Source organism: Arvicola amphibius, chromosome 7, assembly GCF_903992535.2.
Source record: "Arvicola amphibius chromosome 7, mArvAmp1.2, whole genome shotgun sequence".
Lineage (NCBI taxonomy): Eukaryota > Metazoa > Chordata > Mammalia > Rodentia > Cricetidae > Arvicola > Arvicola amphibius.
Genome location: NC_052053.1, coordinates 50,047,078 through 50,070,056, shown reverse-complemented (window position 1 = coordinate 50,070,056; position 22,979 = coordinate 50,047,078). Strand labels below are relative to the sequence as shown.

General features: G+C 51.1%; 1 protein-coding gene across 1 annotated transcript; it reads right to left on the bottom strand.

Annotated features, from left to right (window-relative positions):
• Positions 1 to 2,227: 2,227 nt before the first annotated feature.
• On the bottom strand, positions 2,228 to 16,674 carry Plpp7 (phospholipid phosphatase 7 (inactive)). Its single transcript, XM_038337081.1, has 2 exons — positions 15,967 to 16,674; positions 2,228 to 3,402 (listed from the first exon to the last, which is right to left on the bottom strand). The coding sequence occupies exons 1-2, from the start codon at positions 16,415 to 16,417 to the stop codon at positions 3,038 to 3,040; spliced, it is 816 nt and encodes a 271-aa protein (XP_038193009.1). The 5' UTR covers positions 16,418 to 16,674; the 3' UTR covers positions 2,228 to 3,037.
• Positions 16,675 to 22,979: the final 6,305 nt, after the last annotated feature.

Genomic DNA, 22,979 nt, shown 5'->3' with positions numbered 1-22,979 from the left:
ATCCGCCTCTGCAGACGTCTTCATTCCCATCAGGCACTTTGGCTCCCATTTGTGCTCCTGACGCAAGTCTTCACTCTTTTAAAAACTCTGACATACCTCCACGACCCTTCAGAGGTGGCTTTCCAGGGCCATGTCCTTCCAGGAGATGTGGTCCCTCTGTAGGTAGGCGGAAGCCCATCCCCTGCCCATTCCTGCCTTGGGCTTTGCTGTGGACGGTGGTCCTGGAGGGGGGAGTGAGGAGAGAGGAAGCCGCCCTCAACCCTTCTGCTCAGCACCCTGCCAGGCACTTCCAGCACCCGTGAGAATGTGCAGAAGGTATTTTAAAGATGCCGAAAGCAGCCAGGATTCAAGGTTGAATAAGGGTTTTTCACCATGATGGTACTGCTGGTACCTGCCTCTTCATGATGAGCAGGTCAGAGACCTTCTGTCTCCCAGTGCTGCTGGAGATATGGAGGCTTTGCATGGAAAAGGGACCCTTAGATGGGCAGGTGGGGACCTTGGGAGGGCAGGTGGGGCCTTAAGCCATAGGCATACTGCCACCACATGGAAGATGGTGTCCTACTGGAGGACAAGCTGGCAGACACTGTGCCCACTTCCAGTCCCTCTGCGCTAGCTGTTTCCTAGATGGCAGTGGACTGTATCCTCACCAGCGCCATGTGGGGTGGACAAAGGAAGCTCCTTCCCTCTCTTGAAGGATCCTGGGAATAATAGGTTTACCACCCCTCCCCCAATGATGCTTTAAAGTCCCTACTCTTGCACCTATGGTTATAACCCTTTCTTGAATAAGTTGTACATGTGTGTGTGTATGGTTAACATGTATGTTTTATTTTTATTTTATTATGTGTATGAGTGTCTTGCGTGCATTTATGTCTCTGTACCATGTGTGTCCCTTGTGCCTGCAGAGGACAGAAGAGGGTGTTTTATCTCCTGGAAATGGAATTCTAGATGGTTGTGAGATCCCATGTGAGGTACTGGGAATCAAACCCGGGTCTTCTGACAGAGTAGTCAGTACTCTTAACTGCTAAACCATCTCTCCCATCCCCTAAATACGTATGTTTAGAGAGCTGGAATGTGGCCCGGTTAGGAGAGAACTTGCCTAGCATGCATAAAACCCTGGTCCCATCCCCAGCACTGAGTACATTGGGTGTGGTGGCTCATGCCTTTAATCCGAGAATTTGGGAGGACGAGGAAGACTATCAGAACTTCAAAGTCAAAGACCTTGAACTCAGCCTGGGATACCTGGTCACACATACACACACACAAATATTTAGGGTTTGTGGTAGCATATACCTTTGAACCTAGTACATAGGAGGCAGAGGCAGGCAGATCTCTGAGTTCAAGGCCAGCCTGGTCTAGTGTTGACAGGACAGCCAGGGCTGTCTCAAAAGCAAAAAAATTTAGGTGAGGTCACACTGGAGGAGGGGCTGAGACAACATGTTTTGTTCTAAGATGAGCGAACTGGGGTGACAAAAACACATACAGGCCCCAGAAGAGGATCATGGGAGATGGCAGAGGCACAGAGAGATGTGGTTGATGCCAAGGGGCATCAGGGATAGGCAGTCACCTCCACATGCTTAGAAGCAGCTCTTCACCCCCCCCCCCTGTGCTGCCCACTGGGGACTCTGGCGCTCATCTGCGAAGAGAGCACTGCTCACCATGCTTCAGGGGTTTGCGTGCTGCACTGCGCGCTGCTAGCTCCAGGAATATGGAGCCTCCGGCTCACCCCAGCACAGAGCGGGCCTGTGTCTCCCGCCTTATGTTCCTCCCCTCCATCCTGGCTCACTTTCACATTCCCTCCTGTGTGTAGATTCTGGGATCCTCACCCTGGCACCCTGCTCTGACTGACACCCCACCTTCCCTCACAGTAGCTAGTAGGTCACCAGTCCATTTCCAGGGGACAGGATTCTAGCCTTTGGGGCTGAAGGAGGAGCCCTGGGAGGACTTCACCTGGAGGCAGGGGTGTCAGACTTCTGACCACTAAAGGAGCTTCCCAACCCTGTCTCAGGCAAAAGGGCAGTCCTGGTGGACCAAGCCCCCAGGCGGCCTGCAGGAGACTCTATGCAGCTAGAAGAGTCCAGGAGCAGGTCAGGCTTCCTGTTTGGGGGGAGCCTTTGCCCTCTTTGTCCCCTGACAAAATGTTCCAGGCACTGTCTGGGCTGAGAAAACCCACCATTCCCACCAGGGAATGCCACTGTGTCCCACACATCAAAAAGCACACAGGACAATGTCCCTTTGCATATCACTGTATTGTCACCTGAAATGCGCAGTCCATAAGTGGCTGACTTGGAAACGACCTACTAGGTCACACAGGGCCCGGCCCCTGGGGGCCAAAGCTGTGCCAGTGCCCAGAGACTGTGCAAGAGCCTTCTGCAGGCCTTGGCACAGGCACCTGCTTTTCTCAGGCTTCAGAGCTGTGTGCTCTGAGACCAGCTCATGGCCGGGCCTTCTGGCTCCTGGGCAGCAGCTTCTCAAACTCACGAGGTTCCCGGCGGGTCAATAGCTATTCCTGAAGAAAGGGTTCCTATGGTCAAATGTGCTTAGGAACCACTGAGCCAAACACCTCAACAGCTGGGTTTTCTATAGGACACATCAGTGCCTTTACAAAGAATCTATGTTTGCAGTACTTCCCAAAATGCACTGGACCACAAGAGCCTTTCCCCAAGAAAGATCTTGCAGGCTGGGCCCTCAGGCCCTGAGCTGTGACCACTGATGGACTGGCACCTCTGCTGGGTCAGAGCTGAGGCTGCTTCACTGGCAGCACAGTACAACTGCTGTCACCGTGACGAGGGGACAAGCTCTGCCTCTTCTATGGCCATTTTGTTCTTCAGACAAAGACTGGAGGCTGGGCATGACAGTCCATGTAAGTCATCCTGCTTGCCTCAGAGTCCAAGTGACAGAGACAGGAAGTCCACAGGACTAACAAGCCAGCCTCCAACCAGGATGGGGAAGTAGAGTCAGTCCATCCCCAGTGAGACACTTCTAGCCACCTCTCTGGGACCAGCTCTGCCCAGAGCCTGGGTGGGTGGTGGGTGCAGGTTCACCAGGCAGAGATGAGCATCTGGCAGGTGTTGGAGGACAGCCACATGAGCTCTACCAGGCGGAACTGGAAGTAGCCGATGATGAAGCCCGAGATGACATCTGTGATATGGTGGCGTCCGATCATCACCCGCGACAGGCCCACGCAGAAGGCCCAGAGCACCAGCAGCACGCGCAGGGGCACCGCCAGTACCAGGTGACTCAGGAAGAACTTGGAGACCATGGCAGCACGGCTAGCATGGCCAGCAGGGAAGGCGTAGATGTCCATAGTGAGGTAGTCCAGCAGTCCAGGGCTCGTCTCATATGGGCCACGGCGCTTGATGAGCTTCTGCACCCCAGCCACCGTCATGATGTCCAAGAGCAGGGCTGTGGACAGGACACAGGGCCTGGGTGTCAGCACCACCGGCTGGCCAAGCTCCAACCCCCATCCCTCCCCCTCCCATCATTTCTGTCGGCCTCAGTGACCTCAGGGAACATTCACACTCCAGGGCCTTTGCACTGGCCATTACTGTTACCTGGACTTCCCTTCTCTGGGTATCCACTTCCTTCAGCAGAGGAGCCACCCTGGTGCCGTTTGTAGAAGCTCTAGCCCCAGTTCCCTCTCCTTGCTTCCTTTTTCTCACCACCTGGACATTTGACGTGTTTTTTCTTCCTTCCTACCCACCTTGTGTGTGTGTGTGTGTGTGTGTGTGTGTGTGTACATGTTTGCGTACAGAGGCCAGCAGTTAATGAATATTTTCTTCGGTTGCTGTCCACCTTAGTTTTTGAGGCAAAGTCTCTCACTGAACCTGCAATCAGGCTGACAATCAGTAAGCCTTAACGTTTTCCTGTCTCTGCCCTATACAGAGCTGGGGCTATAGGCATGTGTACATGGCATGCTGGGGCTATAGGCATGTGTGCACAGCATGCTGGGGCTATAGGCATGTGTACACGGCATGCTGGGGCTACAGGCATGTGTGCACAGCATGCTGGGGCTATAGGCATGTGTGCACAGCATGCTGGGGCTACAGGCATGTGTATGCGGGCATGCTGGGGCTATAGGCATGTGTACACGGGCATGCTGGGGCTATAGGCATGTGTGCACGGGCATGCTAAGGGCTATGGGCATGTGTGCACAGCATGCTGGGGCTATGGGCATGTGTACACAGACACGTTGGGGCTATAGGCATGTGTATGTGGGCATGCTGGGGCTATGGGCATGTGTACACGGACATGTTGGGGCTATAGGCATGTGTGCACGGGCATGCTGGGGATATAGGCCTGAGAACATGGGCATGCTGGGGCTATAGGCATGTGTATGTGGGCATGCTGGGGCTATGGGCATGTGTACACGGACATGCTGTGGCTATAGGCATGTGTACATGGGCATGCCCAGTTTTTTATGTGGGTGCTGTGGATTTGAACTCCGGTGCTCTTCTCTGCTGAGCCATCTCTGCAGTCTGTCCTCACGCTCTGCTTTTTTTTTTTTTTTTCCAGACAGGGTTTCTCTGTGGCTTTGGAGCCTGTCCTGGAACTAGCTCTTGTAGACCAGGCTGGTCTCGAACTCACAGAGATCCGCCTGCCTCTGCCTCCCGAGTGCTGGGATTAAAGGCCTGGTTTTTTGTTTTTTTAGTTTGTTTAGTTTTTGCTTTGTTTTTGTTTTTCAAGACAGGGTCTCTCTGTGTAACAGCCCTGGTTGTCCTGGAACTCACTTTGTAGATCAGGGTGTTCTCTAACTCACAGAGATCCGCCTGCTTCTGCCTCCCGAGTGCTGGGATTAAAGGCATTTACCCATCTGATTTTCTACTTATTAAAAATTTTTTGTCCTCTTCGTCCTCTGACATTTTGTTATTTCACTCTTATCTGCTCCCCACCTCACCACTAGTGACGGGTGTCACAAGCAGCTACAGGTACCTGCAGGGTTCCAGGGATGAGATGCGGGGTCTGAGCTATGAACAGAATTCCTCTCAAAGTTAGCAGAGCTCTCCCAGTCCCCAGGGCAGAGTTGTGAAGTTGAAATCTGACTCCAGGAACACGTACTCAGCACTGTCAGAACACAGACGGTGGCATTTGTGCAGCCTCAGCACTGTGCCCCCAGGAGGCAAGGCTAGCCCTGAATTCACAGAGCTCCTGGCTTGCCTGCCAGGTGCTGGGATTACAGGCATGTACCACACACCTGGCTCTTCTGTGTAGCATCATGAGGCACCCCTAAACTGCACTTCACAGAGGCCAGGCTGCACATATTACCCCACCTCACAGAAGACTACAAAGTCATGGGGTATGGAATATTCTCATCTATTTCTCCTTTCTGGAATGTTCTGCTCTTTCCCAACCTACTGACTTTGTCTCCTTTGTCCCCTTTAGGCCTCTTGGCTCATCCTGGTCTCACGGACAGAGTAGACATAGGCTGTGTGCTCTCTTCCACATCTGTGTAGTGGCCACTTCAGAACTTTGCCTCATGAAGGTGAGGCTGAGCCTGTCTTGCCATGGGTCTGTCACCTGGCCCCACAGAGAGCAGCAAATCTCCAAATGTTAGCTGAATCACTGGCCACTGTGTGGTTGTGCTGGGTTACTCCACCTCTTTGGGCCATCGGATGATGACACTATGCCCAGTTACACTGCCTAGTCACAGTGGCTCCTAGGCTGCAGGTGTGGGGTAGAGATAAACCCTTCCTGGCCAAAATGAAGACCTGGAGCTTACATCTTTCTGCTCTGGAGCCAGGGCTGGTGTCAGAAGGCCCAGTCACATGGCCAGGTCAGGAGTCGAGTCTCAGGGAGTCTCCCCTCTACTCCTCATGAGATACCAGTGAGGTCCCAGCACATGTAAGTCCCTCTCTAGTGACAGCTGCAGACAGACCAGCAGTGTGGTAGAGCCACTGTGACTGCGTGGCTCGGGGTGTCACCTAGCTATCCCTACCTGTGAGGTATAGATCACAGATAGTATCTCTCTGAAGGGGACAGTATGTGCCTGCAAGGGTGACTGGTGGTTCCATGCAAGGGATTTAGGAAGTGCCAAAGCAGGGAAGTCCCAGTATCTAGGTGTCATTTGGCCCAGCCTCAAAAGCCTGGCCCATCAGAGGGTTGGGTGAGTGGTGACCATTACTGGAGAATACCTGGCCAGGATTCGGTCTCAATGGCTGACTCAGCCAGTACTTTCATGGCCACGGGAAAGGACAGTGGCAGAGAATGGGTTTACCCTGCACAGGTACCTGGCTTCCATCCCCAGCGTGTGTGTGTGTGAGAGAGAGAGAGAAAGAGAGAGAGAGAGAGAGAGAGAGAGAGAGAGAGAGAGGGGGGGGGGCGGATGATGGGCCAAGTAATAGTAATGCATGCCTGTTGTCTCAGCACTTGGTAGGCTGAGGCAGGAGGATAATGAATTGTAGTCCAACCTGGGCTACATAACGAGACCTTGCCTCACAAGACACAGCAAACAAGTTGGAGCAGCTATTGGGCTTCCACACCCAAATTCTTGGGTCTGGTTGGCTCTTGAGATGAACAGGTGTGTGCCAGGCCTGGGGCAGTCAGTCAGGCTGCAGAGCTCCTAAGGGCCCAGGGGGCAGACAGACAGTCACCAAATGGTTGCACAGAGCAGTGTTACCGGAGAGGTGGGGCCCGTGTACAAGCGCCTTGGTAGGCTGCAGCTGTCTGGGTGTCAAGGGCTAAGGACAGAGTGGCTGTGGGCTGTCCTCTCAATGCACAGGACAAGACAACTCTCCCTCCCTTCCTCCAGTGTGGCCAGCCCTGGGTGTGGTTGGGACTGTCGCATAATCTGGAGCCAGAAATAGAAGCAAACATTGCCATCCTCGGCTCTGAGAACTCTGCCTGTCTTGGATTTGCTAACCTACACCTCGCTCATCTCGAGTGGGGTAAAGTGCCTCCCAGTCGGGAGGGGGCTCAGGATGAAAGCCGCCTGCTTTTGATCTGCTGTGTTGCGGGAAAAGTCACTTTACTCCTTGGGCCTCCACTTACTGATATCCAGCAGGGCAGTGGCTGGGCACTTAGGATCCAGGATGAGAGACCAGATTCAAAGTTACCACTTACAGACTACATGAACTTTGCAAGCCAATCTCTCCCTGTTCCCAGCCCTTGCTGATTCCATAGGGATAAACATGAAGCCCTCTTTGAGAGTCCCCTCAGGCAGCAGTAATGAGCAGCACCTAGGACCCCAGCAAAGGACCAGAGAGAAGCTGTGCTGTGTCTCCCTCTGAGCCAGCAGCGTTCACCTTTCCCACAGGGAAGCAGGGGCCGGTGTCTGAGCATTCCTGAGCCTGGCTGTCCTGAAGGCCTCCCTCTCGGCTTTAGGGAGTGATGAGTTGCCTGCCTCCTTCCTCCAGCTCAGCACCCCTCTGAGCCTGTGGTGGCCAGGAAACTAGAGCACCAGAAAACCCTGGATAAAGCAGAGCCAGGTCCATCGCTATGTAGACCACACGTAGAGGGAGGATCTCACGCGGCCCCTTTCAGGTTTGGGCTGTTATTCCCTTGAAGACTACCATAGTCAGCTCACCCCTCTGCATGCTAGGAAGAAGACAAGAAGGAGAGAGTGGGGGATGTGGCTGTTGGCCAGCAAGGAGCAGAGATATGTCCTAACATGACAGGGACAGGTCTGCATGTTAAAGTCCCTGGTGCTTCCAGCCTGGAGGTGGCCCCTGCCTCTGACTCCATCCTGGTGCTGGGAAGCTGAAGCTAGGGCTCCACAGCCTCCAGGAAGTGAATGGCAATAGGTCTGTATTATATGGGCGGCTGGTGTAGGACCGCCATACCCACCTGGGTCCCAGACTTCTGCTTTTTAGGGCTGCCTCCTTGAGAAGTGATCAGCGGTGTGCATCTGGCTCCTGGTTAAGGGTGGCCACTGCTGTGTAACTCAGGACCCTGAATGCTGTGCAGCAACCGGGTGCCCTTCAAGGCCAGACAGAGACAACACACCACAGCTGAGTCTAGACAATGAATGCCCAGCGCCACTGCAAACGACAAGGCCTCCGGGTATTTATAGCTACCCAGGGAGAGCGATGGGGCGGCTGTGCTAAGTGGAAACGGCCAACTACCAAGACAGGATTTACAGTTATGCCATCAAAGGAATGATGCAAGCCTGTGTCTGGATGCAGAGAGGCCTGCGAGGTACGGGCCTGCCTGGTATCAGGGCTTCTCTGAGCAGGGCTGGAGGGGTGGGATGTCCGGAGATGGGAGTTTTTTTTTTTTTGGTTTTTCGAGACAGGGTTTCCCTGTAGTTTCTAGAGCCTGTCCTGAAACTAGCTCTTGTAGACCAGGCTGGCCTCGAACTCAGAGATCCGCCTGCCTCTGCCTCCCGAGTGCTGGGATTAAAGGCGTGTGCCACCACTGCCCGGCTGAGATGGGAGGTTTTTTTTTTTTTTTTTTATTTTTTTTTATTTTTGGTTTTTCGAGACAGGGTTTCTCTGTGGCTTTGGAGCCTGTCCTGGAACTAGCTCTGTAGACCAGGCTGGTCTCGAACTCACAGAGATCCACCTGCCTCTGCCTCCCGAGTGCTGGGATTAAAGGCGTGCGCCACCATCGCCCGGCTTGAGATGGAAGGTTTTAAACTGTCTCTCTGCACTCATTTCTTGGCCATGAATGTGCATTCTGTAGACATGGTCTTTAAGTTATTCTTGACTGGGGATGTAGATTAGCAGATGGTTGCCCAGCGCTCATGAAGTCCTGGGTTCAATCCGCTGCACTGCTTAAGACGGGTGTGGTGGTGCCCGGCAGGGGGTCAGGAGGTCAAGGTCATCCCTGGCTCCGTACTGAGCCTAAGGCCAGCCTGGGCTCCATGAGACCCTACTCCCACCCCTAGTTACTTTTACAGGATAGGACATACCATAGAATTCCTGCCATGAGGGACCTGGAGCTTGAGTTCCCAGACAGGAAAGCAGAACAGGGTGTGTGGGGTTGCGGGTGAGTGCAGTGGAGAGCTAGGATTTTTCATGGGGCAGACTTCCAGTTTTGTAAGATGGTGAACTTCTGGGGATATGTGCTGCGGCATCTGTAGCCGCACAGCAATGTTTAATGCCAGTGAACTGTGTGCTTAGAAAGGTTCAAATGACATTTTGATGACATATATGTATATATATACACATATATATGTAACCACATTTGCTAAAATTATTTTTAAAATATCAAAGCAACATTCTAAAATACATGGTCTCCCTGGGGAGCATTTATGAAGCGGACAGGTTGGGAGAAGGAAGGAAGGCTGGGTGGGCCTGGCCTCTGGCATAGAGTTCCCTGCTTTGTCTTGAGGAGTGTGTGCATGTGTGTAGGTCTGTACACACGCAGTTACTATCTCTATTTCCTGGGAGTCCCTGTCACCCCTGTGCCATGCTAGGCCGCCCTCAGGTGGGTCCTGGTCTGCCTCCTACTCTCCTGAACCAAGCACTCTTCCCAATGGACTGTCACAGAGCCTATGCTTTCTCAACGGAGGAATCCGTATCAGAAGCCGGCTCCATGAAGGCTGTCACCAGGGTACCGTCTCAGCTGAGTGGTTGTGCAAATGCACTGGGCAGACCCGCTCTGCCCTGTAGAGTGAATTCCTTTCTATCACCTGTCAGAACCCTCACCAGGACTGGGTGGCAGAAGACCCCCAGGAGGCCGGCTGTCGCATCATACCCTGTAGAGGTAGAAGTATATCAAACTGAAGATTTGAGATCAGCCTAGATGTCCTTAGTCAGGGGTAAGGCACATGTCCCCAAGAGCAAGAGCTGGTGGACAGAGGATAGGAGAGGTGACAGACATATCCCCTACAGAGTGGGAAGCTCAAGACTGAAGAGGCTTTGTCCTCTATTCATGGCAAAAGTGACATGGGGATGAGACAGGATTGCAGGTCCGTGAGAGCAGAGCCATGCCAGTCAAACACAACAGGGACACTTGCTGTGTGTTGGTGCAGGGAGAGGGCCACAGGCGTGGTGCCACTGGGAGGGACTAAAGGACAGGCCCACTTTCTTTGTGACCTATCTTCTGTGGACTGGAAGCTGGCATCAAGGCCACCATAGCCTTTGCCCCAAAGTACTTCCCCGGGACATCTGCCCAGCAAGCACCTGCTCACCCTCAGACTAACACTGTTGCTGGAGACAGGTGGATCCTGGGAGCTCACTGGCCTGCCAGACTAGCCAAATCAAGGGCCTTATTCAAAACAATAGGCTACCAGGCAGTTGAGGATGATACCAGAGAGACCTGTGACCTCTACACACAGCACACACCTGTACATGCACACCTACAAAACATGCATACACATCACCAGTTCCCTGAGCTGAACTCATACCTGTAATCCCAGCATTTGGGAGGGGAGACAGGATGATTAGCTTGAGGCTAGCCTGGGCTATTGTGCATGCGCATGTGTGTGTGTGTGTGTGTGTGTGTGTGTGTGTGTGAGAGAGAGAGAGAGAGAGAGAGAGAGAGAGAGAGAGAGAGAGAGAGAGAGAGAGAGAGAGAGAGAGAGAGAGAGAGAGAGAGAGTGATCCTGTCTCAAAAAACAAACAAGGGTAGGTCATGGAGGCCCAGAACTGTAATCCGAGCACTTGGGATCAGAAGGTTCAAGGACTCAAGGCCAGCTTCAGCTACATAGTGAGTTTGAGGCCACCCTCGGCTACATAAGATCCTGTTTCTCAGGACGGTGGTGGTGTGTGCCTTTAATCCCAGCACTCAGGAGGCAGAGGCAGAGGCAGGTGGATCTCTGTGAGTTTGAGGCCAACCGAGGAGCGAGTTCCAGGACAGACTCCAAAGCTACACAGAGAAACTCTGTCTTGAAAAACAAAATAAAACAAAAGATCCCGTCTCAAAAGTTTCAAACAAATCCAATGAATAAAAACAACCCAACAAATAGTAACTAAGCATTAGTTGTGGTAAAACTCATTTGTATGGCCGGGCGGTGGTGGCGCACGCCTTTAATCCCAGCACTCGGGAGGCAGAGGCAGGCGGATCTCTGTGAGTTCGAGGCCAGCCTGGTCTACAAGAGCTAGTTCCAGGACAGGCTCTAAAAAAGCTGCAGAGAAACCCTGTCTCGAAAAACCAAAAAAAAAAAAAAAAAAAAAAAAAAAAAAAACAAAAAAAACTCATTTGTATGCTAACCTAAAAAAATAAAAGTAAAATAATAATAATAATAATAGTAATAATAGTAATGATAATAATAATAATAAGTTTTGGTGAGGTTGTGGAGAGACTGAAATGCTGTGCACAGCCAGGAGAAGGTGATCCGTACACTCACTGTGGAAAACGTGAAATTCTCCAAACCATTAAATAGAGTTACTAGGTGACCCAACAATCTACTTCTGAGCAGCCAAAAGAGCCAGGAGTGGGGACTTGAGATGCACCCCTACAAACACCCCACCCCCTCAGCACCCCATCCCTGTCACAGCAACAGCATTCGTAGGCACCAGGAAGTGGATCCTCTTATCCCTGGACAAACGCAATGGGGTCCATTTGCACCGTGTAATATTATCCAGCCGTGAAAAGGAAGTCAGGCTGGTGAGATGTTCAGTGGGTAAAGCCTGATGACCCAAGTTCCATCCCCAGGACCCTGTGACAGAAAGGAAGAACAGGCTACCACAGGCTGTCCTCTGACCATACACAACTGGGCTCCACACACTGCTACATACTCAGGACAAACCCTGAGGGTTTCAAGCTAAGTGAAGTAAGTTGGTCACAGAAAGACAAATGCCAGATAAATCCATGCATAGGAAGCCTCTGTCTCTGTGGTTATATTCAGACAGAAAAGGGCCGGTTGCCGCCAAGGGCTGGGCTGGGTGGATTAGGAGCTGTGTGTAACGGAGAGGGGGATGGGGGATGTGGGTTTTTTTGTTTTTGTTTTTTTGTTTTTTTGTTTTTTTTGTGTGTGTATGTGTGTGGAGGTGGAGCTTCATCAGGGGCAGATGAAAATATCCCGTGGGCAGGACAACAGTGGTGACTTCACAACACTGAAGATGTAGTTAAGACACCGAACTGTACATTCACAACACACTAAAATATCTCCCACACACAGATTAAATAAACAAATGCAATAAAAATTTTAAATGTTGGCTGGGTGTTGGTGGCGCATGCTTTTAATTCCAGCACTTGGAAAGCAGAGGCAGCTGGATCTCTGTGAGTTTGAGGCCAGCCTGGCCTACATAGTGAGTTTCAGGATAGCCAGGGCTACACAGAGAAACTTGTCTTAAAAAACAAACAAACAGCCGGGCGGCGGTGGCGCACGCCTTTAATCCCAGCACTCGGGAGGCAGAGGCAGGCGGATCTCTGTGAGTTTGAGACCAGCCTGGTCTACAAGAGCTAGTTCCAGGACAGCCTCCAAAGCTACAGAGAAACCCTGTCTCGAAAAACCAAAAAAAAAAAAAAAAAAAACAAAAAAAAAACAAAAAAAAAAAACAAACAAACAAACCAATAAATAGATTTTTAAATTTCAGTTTGGGGTTGGGGAGATGGCTCAGTCAGTAATGTTCTTGGCATGCCAACAGGAGGCCATGAATTCAGAGGCTCTGAAATCTCTACACCGGGGTGGCAGAGGCAGGTGGCTCACTGAGCTCACTGGCCAGCCAGTCTGGCCTACTTGTGAGCTTCAGGCTAGGGAGAGATCCTGTCTTAAAGAATGAGGAGGAAGGGGAGAGGGCTGACTCATGCTCCCACAGGTTCACAGATTTGAATGCTCAGGGAGTGGCACTATTTGAAAGGGTTAGGAGCTGTGGCCTTGCTGGGAAAGTGTATCACTGGGGGTGGGCTTTGAGGTTTAAAAAGCCCAGTCAGGCCCAGGGTCTCTCTGCTGCCTGAATGTCTGAATGGAGTACTCTCACTACTATTCCTGCCTGTGTGCTGCTATGTCCTACCACGAGGACAATGGACTAGATGTCTGAAACTATAAGCAAACCCCCATTAAATCTCTCTTTTTTTTTTTTTTTTGATTTTCCGAGACAGGGTTTCTCTGTGGCTTTGGAGCCTGTCCTGGAACTAGCTCTTGTAGACCAGGCTGGCCTCGAACTCACAGAGATCCACCTGCCTCTGCCTCCCGAGTGCTGGGATTAAAGGCGTGCGCCACCACCGCCCAGTTTAAATCTCTTTTTATAAGAGCTGCTGTGGTTATAGTGTCTCTTCACAGCAATAGAACACTGGCTCAGACAGCCCGCACACACCATGCCATGTTCATAGGAAAGTCACTAAAGGACTTGGTTGGAGAGATGGCTCAGCAGTTAAGAACATTGGCTGCTCTTCCTGAGGACCTGGGTTCAATTTCCAGCACCCATATGGGAGCTCACAACTGTCTCTAACTCCAGTTCCAGGGGATCTGACTCCCTCACACAGACATGAAATTGAAAAATGAAAATTATGCCCTGGCAATGCTGAAGCATGCATGGGCAGCCCCATATGGACGGTTCTGTTGAACTTGTCCATATTGGGTTTCATGGTCTAAGCTGATGAGGACGATTGACCAGGTCTCTTCCTCAAGAGGGCACCAGACCTCATTACAGATGGTTGTGAGCCACCATGTTATTGCTGGGAATTGAACTCAGGACCCCTGGAAGAGCTATCTCTCTAGCCCACTCATACAGACATACAGGCAGGCAAATCACCATTGCACATAAAGTAAAAATAAATAAAATCAGCTGGTAGTGATGGAGCACACCTTTAACCCCAGCACTCCAGAGGCAGAGGCAGAGGCAAGTGGATCTCTGTGAGTTTGAGGCCAGCTGGGTCTACAGAGCAAGTTCTAGGACAGTCAAGGCTGCACACAGAAACCCTGTCTTGAAAACTAAAAGTAAATAAATAAATCATTTTTTTTAAAAGAATTTGGACCATGGTAAGAAGGCACAAGCCACTTTCCGCCTGGGACCATCACCTGGCTCCCTGTAGGGAGCGCCAGCCTGGTGCTTAGGGGAGGGACAGTGAAGGTGATGGGGGTCACTGCATTAGCATCCAGGCCACAGAGGGACCTTGTGGGAGGCTGACCTAGTGACGGTGACAATGCCACCATGAGGATCGCCATGCTCACCTAAGTACCCCTAGCCTTAGCACATGTGAAGCCCTTATGCTGATACTGCCTTCAAACACCCTAACAACCCATTTGACAGACGAGGGAACTGAGGCTCCAAGAGGTGTAGGCACTTGCCTGTGGCCACAGTCTTCAGCGGCTCCAGCTAGGTCTTCTGGACTAGGGCCGGGGGCTGGGAGGACCATCAACATGTGGGACCTTCTTGAGTTCCTGTTTTCTACCATGTCCAATCTGCCCCTCGGGGTCCTGGCTGTAGGCATGAGACTTCGCCCTCAGCCCAGAGATTTCCTGGGCACTGACCACATGCCCTGTGCTCTGAGTGAGGGCTGAGCTGGACAGATGCCTCCAGGCTCTGCAGTTCTAGTAATGGTGACACCAGGCATTGTGCTTCCCCAGCTCCCTTCAAATCCCCACCCCAGACCGGTTGTCTAGGGCATGGATGGGGAAACTGAGACATAGCGGTAAGAAGCAACTTTATCAAGACTGTGTCCACAGTAATGGGAGGGGAGGCAAATAGAGTTCAGCCTGACCAAGGCCTGGGCTCCAGGGGTGACAGTACCCCAGGGGATCAGAAGGCTAAGTGACAGGCCCACTCCTCAGTGGAGGATGGCTATCCCTGCATGGGGGAGGTAACTGGGGTCCCTCCTGGCAGGTGAGCTCTGAACTGTGGGGGGCCAAGACCCACCTGGCTATTTTTTTTTCTTGGTTAGCCTGGAACTTGCTTTGTAGACCAGGCTGGCCCGCCTCTGCCTCCCAAGTTTTGGGATTAAAAGCATGCACTACCATGCCCAGATTGCTGTCAGTGTTTTGAGACAGTCTCATGTAGCTTAGGTTGGCCTCAAACTATGTAGCCAAGAATGGCTTTGAACATGTGATCTTCTTGCCTCTTCGTCCTGAGTACTAGGATTTGGGAACATGCCACCATGGCGGGTTTGATGTGTCCTGAGCATGGGACCCACGGCTTTGTGCATGCTAGGTAAGCACTCTACCGGTTGAGCCCCAGCTGCCCGCCTTGTTATCTGTCATGTTTTTCTTCCACTAGGCTAAGATGCTGGAGACCACACTCCATGTAGGGGCAGTGGCCCCAGAGGTGTGTGCTGGCTCCTGCATGTTCAAAGCCATTCCTGGTGGGGGGGCTTGCTCTACCACATTAGAGGCTTGTCCATTTCTGGGGCAGCTGGGTTTTCACTGAAACTCCTTCCAGAATTAGAGGAGCCACCTTTTCCTGGACCTGACTCACAGGGTGGGAGCAAAGACTCACAGAGCACCCTAGGGACCCAGAGGTGTCAGGAGGATGAGTTGGGCGGGGGCTGGGAATCACCTCCAGGTAGAAGGGATGGTTTGCTTTCCACATGGCTTCCACAAGGCAACTGGCACATGGCCGTGCCAACCTGGAGGGTAGAGGCCAAGACTTTAGCAAAGGAAACTGACCATCAGACTCCCTCCTCCAGAGACATCCGTGAGAAGGACCAAGCTAGTACTCCAGGAGGGTCAGCGTGCATAAGTAGCTGGGTCCCTTGAACCTTCAGACTCTAGAAAAATCCTGGGCAATTTGTAGGGTCTCTGAACTGAGCGTGGAGGAGGGGACAATGGGGGGCAGCTCAGTACTGTCTGTAAGTGGTCAGAACAACGACTTGACAGTGACATCCCTCTAGGTCACTCTGAAGAGCCCTCAATCTCACCCCATAGTTTCGGCTTCTTTGTACTCTGCCTGGGCAGCAGCAGGGTGCAGGGAACTGGCCCCCAGGGTTGCATGCAAGACTCTGTATGCTCAAGGCCCCCCAGTTTGCAGGGGGCCCTTCCTCACCACACTAGAGGCTTGTCTGTTTCTGGGGCACCCTTCCTGCCTAACCTCATTAGATGAGTTCCTTAGTTTCTCAGGGAACCTGCTGATCCTGGAAGGGGTGGGGCTGCGTCCTCCCCAAAGGCCTGGCAAGACCAGGTGACAGGTGGCCAGCAGGCACACTCACCTAGTAGCAGGTTCATGAGCACCTCCTGGCCTGCCAGGGTGCTGCTTCTCACCAGGCAGAGAATGGTGCCCCCGATCCAAGGGATGCCATGGCCTGTGATGCCAATGAGCTTGACCATGGAGCGGGCACTGGCCCAGGATGCAGCCCGGCCGGCACACACCCCCAGTCGCTTGGACATGCAGATGTCAATGGCCAGGAGGGAGTTGAAGGCGATGCCCTTGAATGAGGGGTTCAGCTGCATGCAGTCCTCCTCCGGCAGCTGCTGCGACTGGCGACGCTCCCGGGCCCCGTCGCTGGAGGGTGGGGGCTGTGTCGAGGGCCCTGAGGCCTTCCTACCTGAGCTTCTGGGCTCCTGGGTCCCCTTGGGGGGCTGGTTCAGGGACAGGAACTCAGCCCGGTTGAGAACATTGTTGCGGTCTCTGGCACGGGCCCGGCTCTGGGAAGCTGGCATGGTGACCTCACTCACTCTGAGAAGGCCAGTCCCAGCCCAGTTCTAAGGGCCTTCTCCCAAAAGACAAGAGCCGCCACCTTCTCTGTAGCAGCTGTTAAATATAGAGAGGAGGATAGCACATGGCTATTTACCTCCGACTGCCACCCGGCTCCGAGGGGACGTCAGTGCCAGCTGGGCAGCCAATGGAGCCCACCCTTGCGGGGCCAGAGCCAATAGAGCCACCCGAGAGGCGGATGAGTCCACAGCTGAGGCCTGGCTGCCTTGGGCCTGGCTATTTAAATCTGCCAATGGCTGGTCCTTGGGCTCTGAAGGACTCTGGGAAATGTAGTCCATTTTTTTTTTTTTTTTTTTGCTTCAGCAGCGGCCTCCCCTCTGGACTCTGGCCCTGGCAGAGATGGACCCAAATTAACCTGATTTTTTCAGTTATAATCTTGATCAGTCCAGACCCTTAGTAGCCAGGCCCTCCTATTCCCTTGGCTGGGTAGTGGAAACCTAGTCCCAGGGGCTGGAGGGAGTTCTTGATCTCACAACTACCCTTGTAGTAAGAACTTCTCTTTCTTTCTTTCTTTCTTTCTTTCTTTCTTTCTTTCTTTCTTTCTTTTCTTTATTGCGTGGAGGGAGTTCGTAGGGAGTGCGGGATGTTGATGTGCTTCGGGCGTGAGATGGTAGAGGGTGGAGTGACTTTCCTTACTTCTTTACTTGTTTCTTCCTTCATTCTCTTTGTACTTATTCTTCCTTCTTCCGTCCTTCCTTCCCCTCTCTCTCCCTCCCTCCCTTCTTTCTCTCCTCCTCCTTTTTTTTTTTTTTAATCTGGGGTTAAGTTTGCTGTAAAGAATCACGGTGCAGTCACACTGCTGTTTGTGAGTCTGGCTTTCCATTAGAGAGATGGATAATTAAATGGGAAAAGATCTGCCTCTTAGAGGTTGCCTCTAGTACTTGGAACTGTATGAAGGGTTTAGGTACCCATACATAGCCACTGAGATCCAGGCTCTGTGCTAGGGCTGGGCACACTACAGAGTGAAGCTGGCCTTTCCCCAATGATCAGGAAGATCAAGGTTCCCTACAGATTAATCAGATGAGACATAAATGACCACAACTGTAGGAAGGCCCTGCAGGATCCAGGCCTGGAGGGGCTGGCTGATGAAGGAAGCACACATGTGAGAAGCTGAGGGGTAGGAAGGATGAAGCATCAGTTGCTGGTACATGGGAAAGGAGAGAAAAAGGGGGTGCATCCCAGAGGGTACCCCAGAGAGGCCCTGATGAGCATATAGGGCTTGAGGGGGGCCTCCTGCAGCTCCCGGGTAGCGGCAAAAACTCTGATGCCCGCAGCCCTCTGAGGTGGCCGGGCCCTAGGCTGCTGATGGGAGATACTCAGTGTGGTTGGCTAAACAGTGAGAAGTAACCACTTGGGGCTCATCACATTGGGATTATGGTTTGTCTTCTGCCAAGTTCAGCTCAAAACAGAGCCTTTGCATGAAGGCCCAGAACTACCGGAGAAACTCTCAAGGACAACAAACCAACTCAGGTCCTGTTGGCTCTAGTCTCAGCAGACCAGCCCAGATTCTAGAGGCAGAAACACAGGGATCCATCTCACACCAGTGGCAAGGTCTCGCTCAGCCTGCTCAACCACTTCTCTGAGCCTTATTGCTTCTACCTGTGACAGGCATCATCGTGCCTACCTGTAGGATTGTGGAAGGCACTCAAATAGAAGATGTTACATGGAGCGAAGTCTCCTCTTCCTTCAGAAGGACCCAGATCATGGCCTGACTCTGTTCCATCCTTGGCTGGGGTGAGGCAAGTATCCAGCCTTAGAGTGGGGTTCCTTGCAAAATCCAGTCACATACTGCTTGGCTAGACTAGGTACCTATTCCTCCTCTTCTAGAATGTTCATTTCAAACTGAGCATGGGGTGAGAGAGCCATCACAGGTGTCCTCCCGGGTGTGGCAACAAGACGTGAGCTCCCTCAGCTTAGACTCCAGGCAAGTTGTTCTGTCTGGTCTGGCAAATGATCAATAACATATGTTTGGTTTTGAATAAGTGAGTTTATTAAGTACAAAGCAAGTCAAAGAAAAAGAATAAATAGCAAATAACAGAGAAAGAGGGATAGTGGTTTGAAGGAAGTGTCCCTCATAGTCTCAGACATCTGAATACTTGGTGATCTTGAAGCATCAGACACAGTTAAGGAGGCTTAAGTGGCCTTATTGGATGTGTTTAAAGACCCATGCCATTTTGAGTTCACTCTCTTTTTGTGCTTGTGGTCCAAGATGTGAGCCCTCAGCTTGTTGCTGCTGCCAACTTGCCTTTGCTCCACCCTGATCCTCTGGAACCATAAGCTGAAATAAACTCTTGTGTAAGTCACCTTGGTCATGGCGCTTTATCACAGCAACAGGAAAGTGACTGCAATAGATAGGAAGATGGGTGGATGGATGGATGGAAGGAAGGATGGACGGATGATGAATGGATGATGGGTGGATGGAAGAAAGGATGGATGGAAAGATGGGTGGATGGAAGGATGGGCAGATGGGTGGAAGGATGGATGGAAAGAAGGAAGGAAGGATAGAAGAAAGGATGAATAGATGGAAGGAAGGAAGGATGGATGGAAGGAAGGAAGGAAGGATGGAAGGATGGATGACAGGCAGGCAGACAGATGACAAAACATCATCATGTTGGATACTTAAAGCATCCCGCAGAAATTGAGTGGGAAAACACCTTTGGGGCAGTCAGTTGGTGTCCCTGACAGAGTGGGTTCTGGACAGAGAAGAGTGACCCTGTGGGCGAGGCTTCCAAGTAAGAGAACAAACACAGACAGAGATGACATCATCAAAGTGGGCACTGACAACATCTAGCAGGAACCGCCCGGGAAGCTGAGGCAGCTGGAGTTCCTGCTGAGTTCTCTCTCCGTGGGTGATGTCTTTCCCATTACAGACACTTTGACATCTCTGGGTAAACAGTAGTAACATCTGTTGGTAACAGTTCACCTTTCAGCTGTACTCAAGAACCTGCTTTTATTTTCCATCTGAGACAGAGTCTCCCTATACAGACCATGCTGGTCTTGAACTCACAGAAATCCATCTGCCTCTGCCTCCAAGCACAGGGGATTAGCGGTGTGTGGAAGCCTACCCGGATCGTGTTTCTATCTGTCAGCTGTTTTGCTGTTTTCTTCCTTTCCTGTCTCAGGGTTTGAGGGCCACCCATCCCCAAACAAGGAGTCTTGGAGGAAATTTTGAAAGAAACATACTTAGGTTTGAAACAAGGTGGGGAGGCCCTACTTCCAAAGTCAGCCTCAGGGAACTAGAACAATATGAAAGTGTACCTATATAATGAGCATTACACAGGAGGACCCTATGTCCTGAAGGTGGGTGCCCAAGTGTGTGGACACTGGGAAGTATACTTCAACTGACTGACATCATTCAACCTAGAAGCAGTCATGATGACCCCACTGTACAGATACGGAAGTTGAGGCTCAGAGAGGTGAAGGCATCCAGTCTAGAACTGAAAAAAAGCAAGACCCAGACTCCTAAGCAGTCCCCGGGATGGGGACACTGAAGCCTTTTGGCTCAGATTCTTCAGTCCACAGGGACTGGAAATGTTTGATCAATTCTCTGCCAGGAAAGTCACCTTACCCTCCAGGGTGGGGCCATGACCTGGGCTGGCTTTATCAGGGGCTGAGGAGCCCAGACAGCTAGGACTATTAATGCCTAAGGCTGTGTCAGCGTTTTCTTCTGGCTGGAGTGGCTAGTAAGTTCTGTGGAGGCCACGGGGTCCAGTTTAGCCTGTCAGTGGTTAAGACAGGCCATGGAGAGCAACTGTCCTAGGTTCAATCCCTGGCTTAGGCTTAGCCACTATCAGCTGGGTGGCCACAAGCAAACCATCCTACCCATCAGAACCCTGTAAAGACCTCACTCAGCACAGGCGATGCTGTCTTCCCGTGTGACCAGGACCCAGTACTCCTCTGTCTGCTGCGAGAGCACTGGGTATTTTCACAGACGGCTGAGAAGCAAGTACCATGTCTCAATTCATAAACCTTCACCAGCACCCACTGCAGGACACAGTCCAGTTTCTCAACAGTCTTGGCATTCCTTCAGTTATTCAGACAATGCTTTCATTGATCTCTTCCTGCAGATTAGCTGAGGAGACAGGGCACACATCCTTGAAATGATGAACTACTTAAAAGACAGTAAAATATCACCAATAAATATTGCTTTTGCCATCAGAAGTTCATTTGATTTGATTTTTTGAGACAGGATTTCTCTGTGTCGTCCTGGCTGTCCTAGAATTCTCTCTGTAGGCCAGGCTGGCCTCAAACTCAGAGAGACTCACCTTCTTGGGCCTCTGGAGTACTAGGGTTAAAGGAGTGTGCCATTACTGCCTGGCAAAATGTTACTTTTTGCTACAATAAGCTTAATTATTATTACGGATAACAGTTATAATTCTATCACTTGAAAACTAATACATTAACATAGGTGGTAATCTTAGAAGGAATACTTGTTTCATTTCCAATTATTGCAACATTTCTGTTTTAATAAACAGAAAGTAAAAAGCAAATGCTATTCATGTATATTGTATCTATTTGCATATAAATATACGTTTAAAATATAATTACAGTTTAGAATATGACTTATCTTTTTCACTTAATAAAATAAATTTGACCATGTTTCCATGGCCATCAATCTCATCCCTTTTCTTTTATTTATTTATTTGTTTGTTTGTTTATTATGTCTGTGTGTATGTCTGCAGGCCAGAAGAGGGCACCAGACCCCATTTCAGATGGTTGTGAGCCACCATGTAATTGCTGGGAATTGAACTCAGGATCGTTGGAAGAGCAGGTGGTGCTCTTAACCTCTGAGCCATCTCTCCAGCCCCTCTTTTTTCTTTTTTTATATGTATGAATGTTTTGCCTGCATGCATGTCTGTGCACCACATATGTGCCTGGTCCTTGCAGAGGCCAAAAGAGGGTGCTAGATCCCCTGGAACAGGAGTTACAGACAGTCATGAGTGGCCATGTGGGTGCTGGGAACTGAACCCAGGTCCTCTGGAAGAGCAGTTAGAGCTCTTAACCACTGAGCCATCTCTCCAGCCTCTTATTATTTCTTAATAACTGTCGTTTTGTCACATAGAGAGGCCATCACCTACTTAAAAGCCTTTCCATCATTCCTGCTTTTGTTTTGTAATTACAGTCTTCAAAACTACTGTGGAGTGAGCATACTCGCACATACGTCCCTGCGTTCAGGAACTACTGTGGGGTGAGCATACTCTCACACACGTCCCTGTGTTCAGGAACTACTGTGGGGTGAGCATACTCTCACACACGTCCCTGTGTTCAGGAACTACTGTGGGGTGAGCATGCTCGCACCCACGTCCATGAGCTCAGGAACAGGATGTAAACAAGCATAAGGCAAACAAGATGCTGGGGTGGCTTTCCTGTAGGGTTTGCTGGGCTAGCCTGAGCGGCCGCTGTGTCTAGGCACAGGGAGTATGAGGACAGCCACCCTCTTTCCACTTTAAAGGACAAAGCGTTCTGAGTGGTGACATCATCTCGAGGCCACAGGTACCAGGGCCAGAGCTGAGACTTAAGCTGCTGGTCTCACGCACTCTTGGTGACAGAGATGTGTTTCTGGCTACATGTACCTTATAGCATCTCCGTCCCGCCTGTGTGGTCTCACATCTCACTTCCTGAGTCCTACCATGTGCAAGGCTCCACAGAGAGTACAAAGGGGAATATGCCACAGACAACCTTGCTCCCCCGAGTCACTGCCTCCCTGGCATGTCCCCAAGCTGTGCTGCATGCACCACGAACTGTGAAGAGTTGAAGCTAAGTTTGTCAGGCCCAGGCCTCGGTTGTTGTGTATATAACAAAGCTTTTCCTGGGGAGACACAACACACACATCTACCACTCTAGACAGGGAGCCTACAACACATCAACATACAGATACCACCAAACTCCAACTTACTGAACCATGAGTTTTATTGGGGTTACTTACAGGAATATGGATGAGGAGTAACTTACAGGGGCAGAAGTGACTCAAAGACAGCCGTATCACCAAGACCCACCCCAGCAGGAGTGACAGCTCCTGTCAAAGCTGGGAACCTGGAGCACACTGCACAGCCTGGAGGCTCTCAGTAGGTTGGAGTGTGTCCTTCCCAAGTGACTCTGGAAGTGACTCTTTCAGATGGCTCAGCTGGTTTCTTCTTCAGGCAGCTGCTCTGGGCTCAGATTTTTTTTTTTTTTTTTTTTTTTTTGCTTTATTGCTCACTCTGGCAGGGAGGGGGCTAGTGAACCTGGTCAGTTTCAGGGACTTCCTGAAGCTGTTTTGAGTTATTTTCCTGTTTAAGGCACTTCCCTGTGCTATGGGGTATTTCCATTTTGGAGGGGACACAACACCATCTCTGACCTTTACCATACTACTCTCTCTCAGAAGCAGGAGTTTCTGGCAGCCGGTACAGTTTGCTGTCTTGGATGTTTAGGGTGAAGCCATGTTTACTATAAGCATGTACTGGACACTTGTATGTATGAGTGAATCTGCCGGTCCTTATGTTGCCTGCACAGACATACACTTTGACT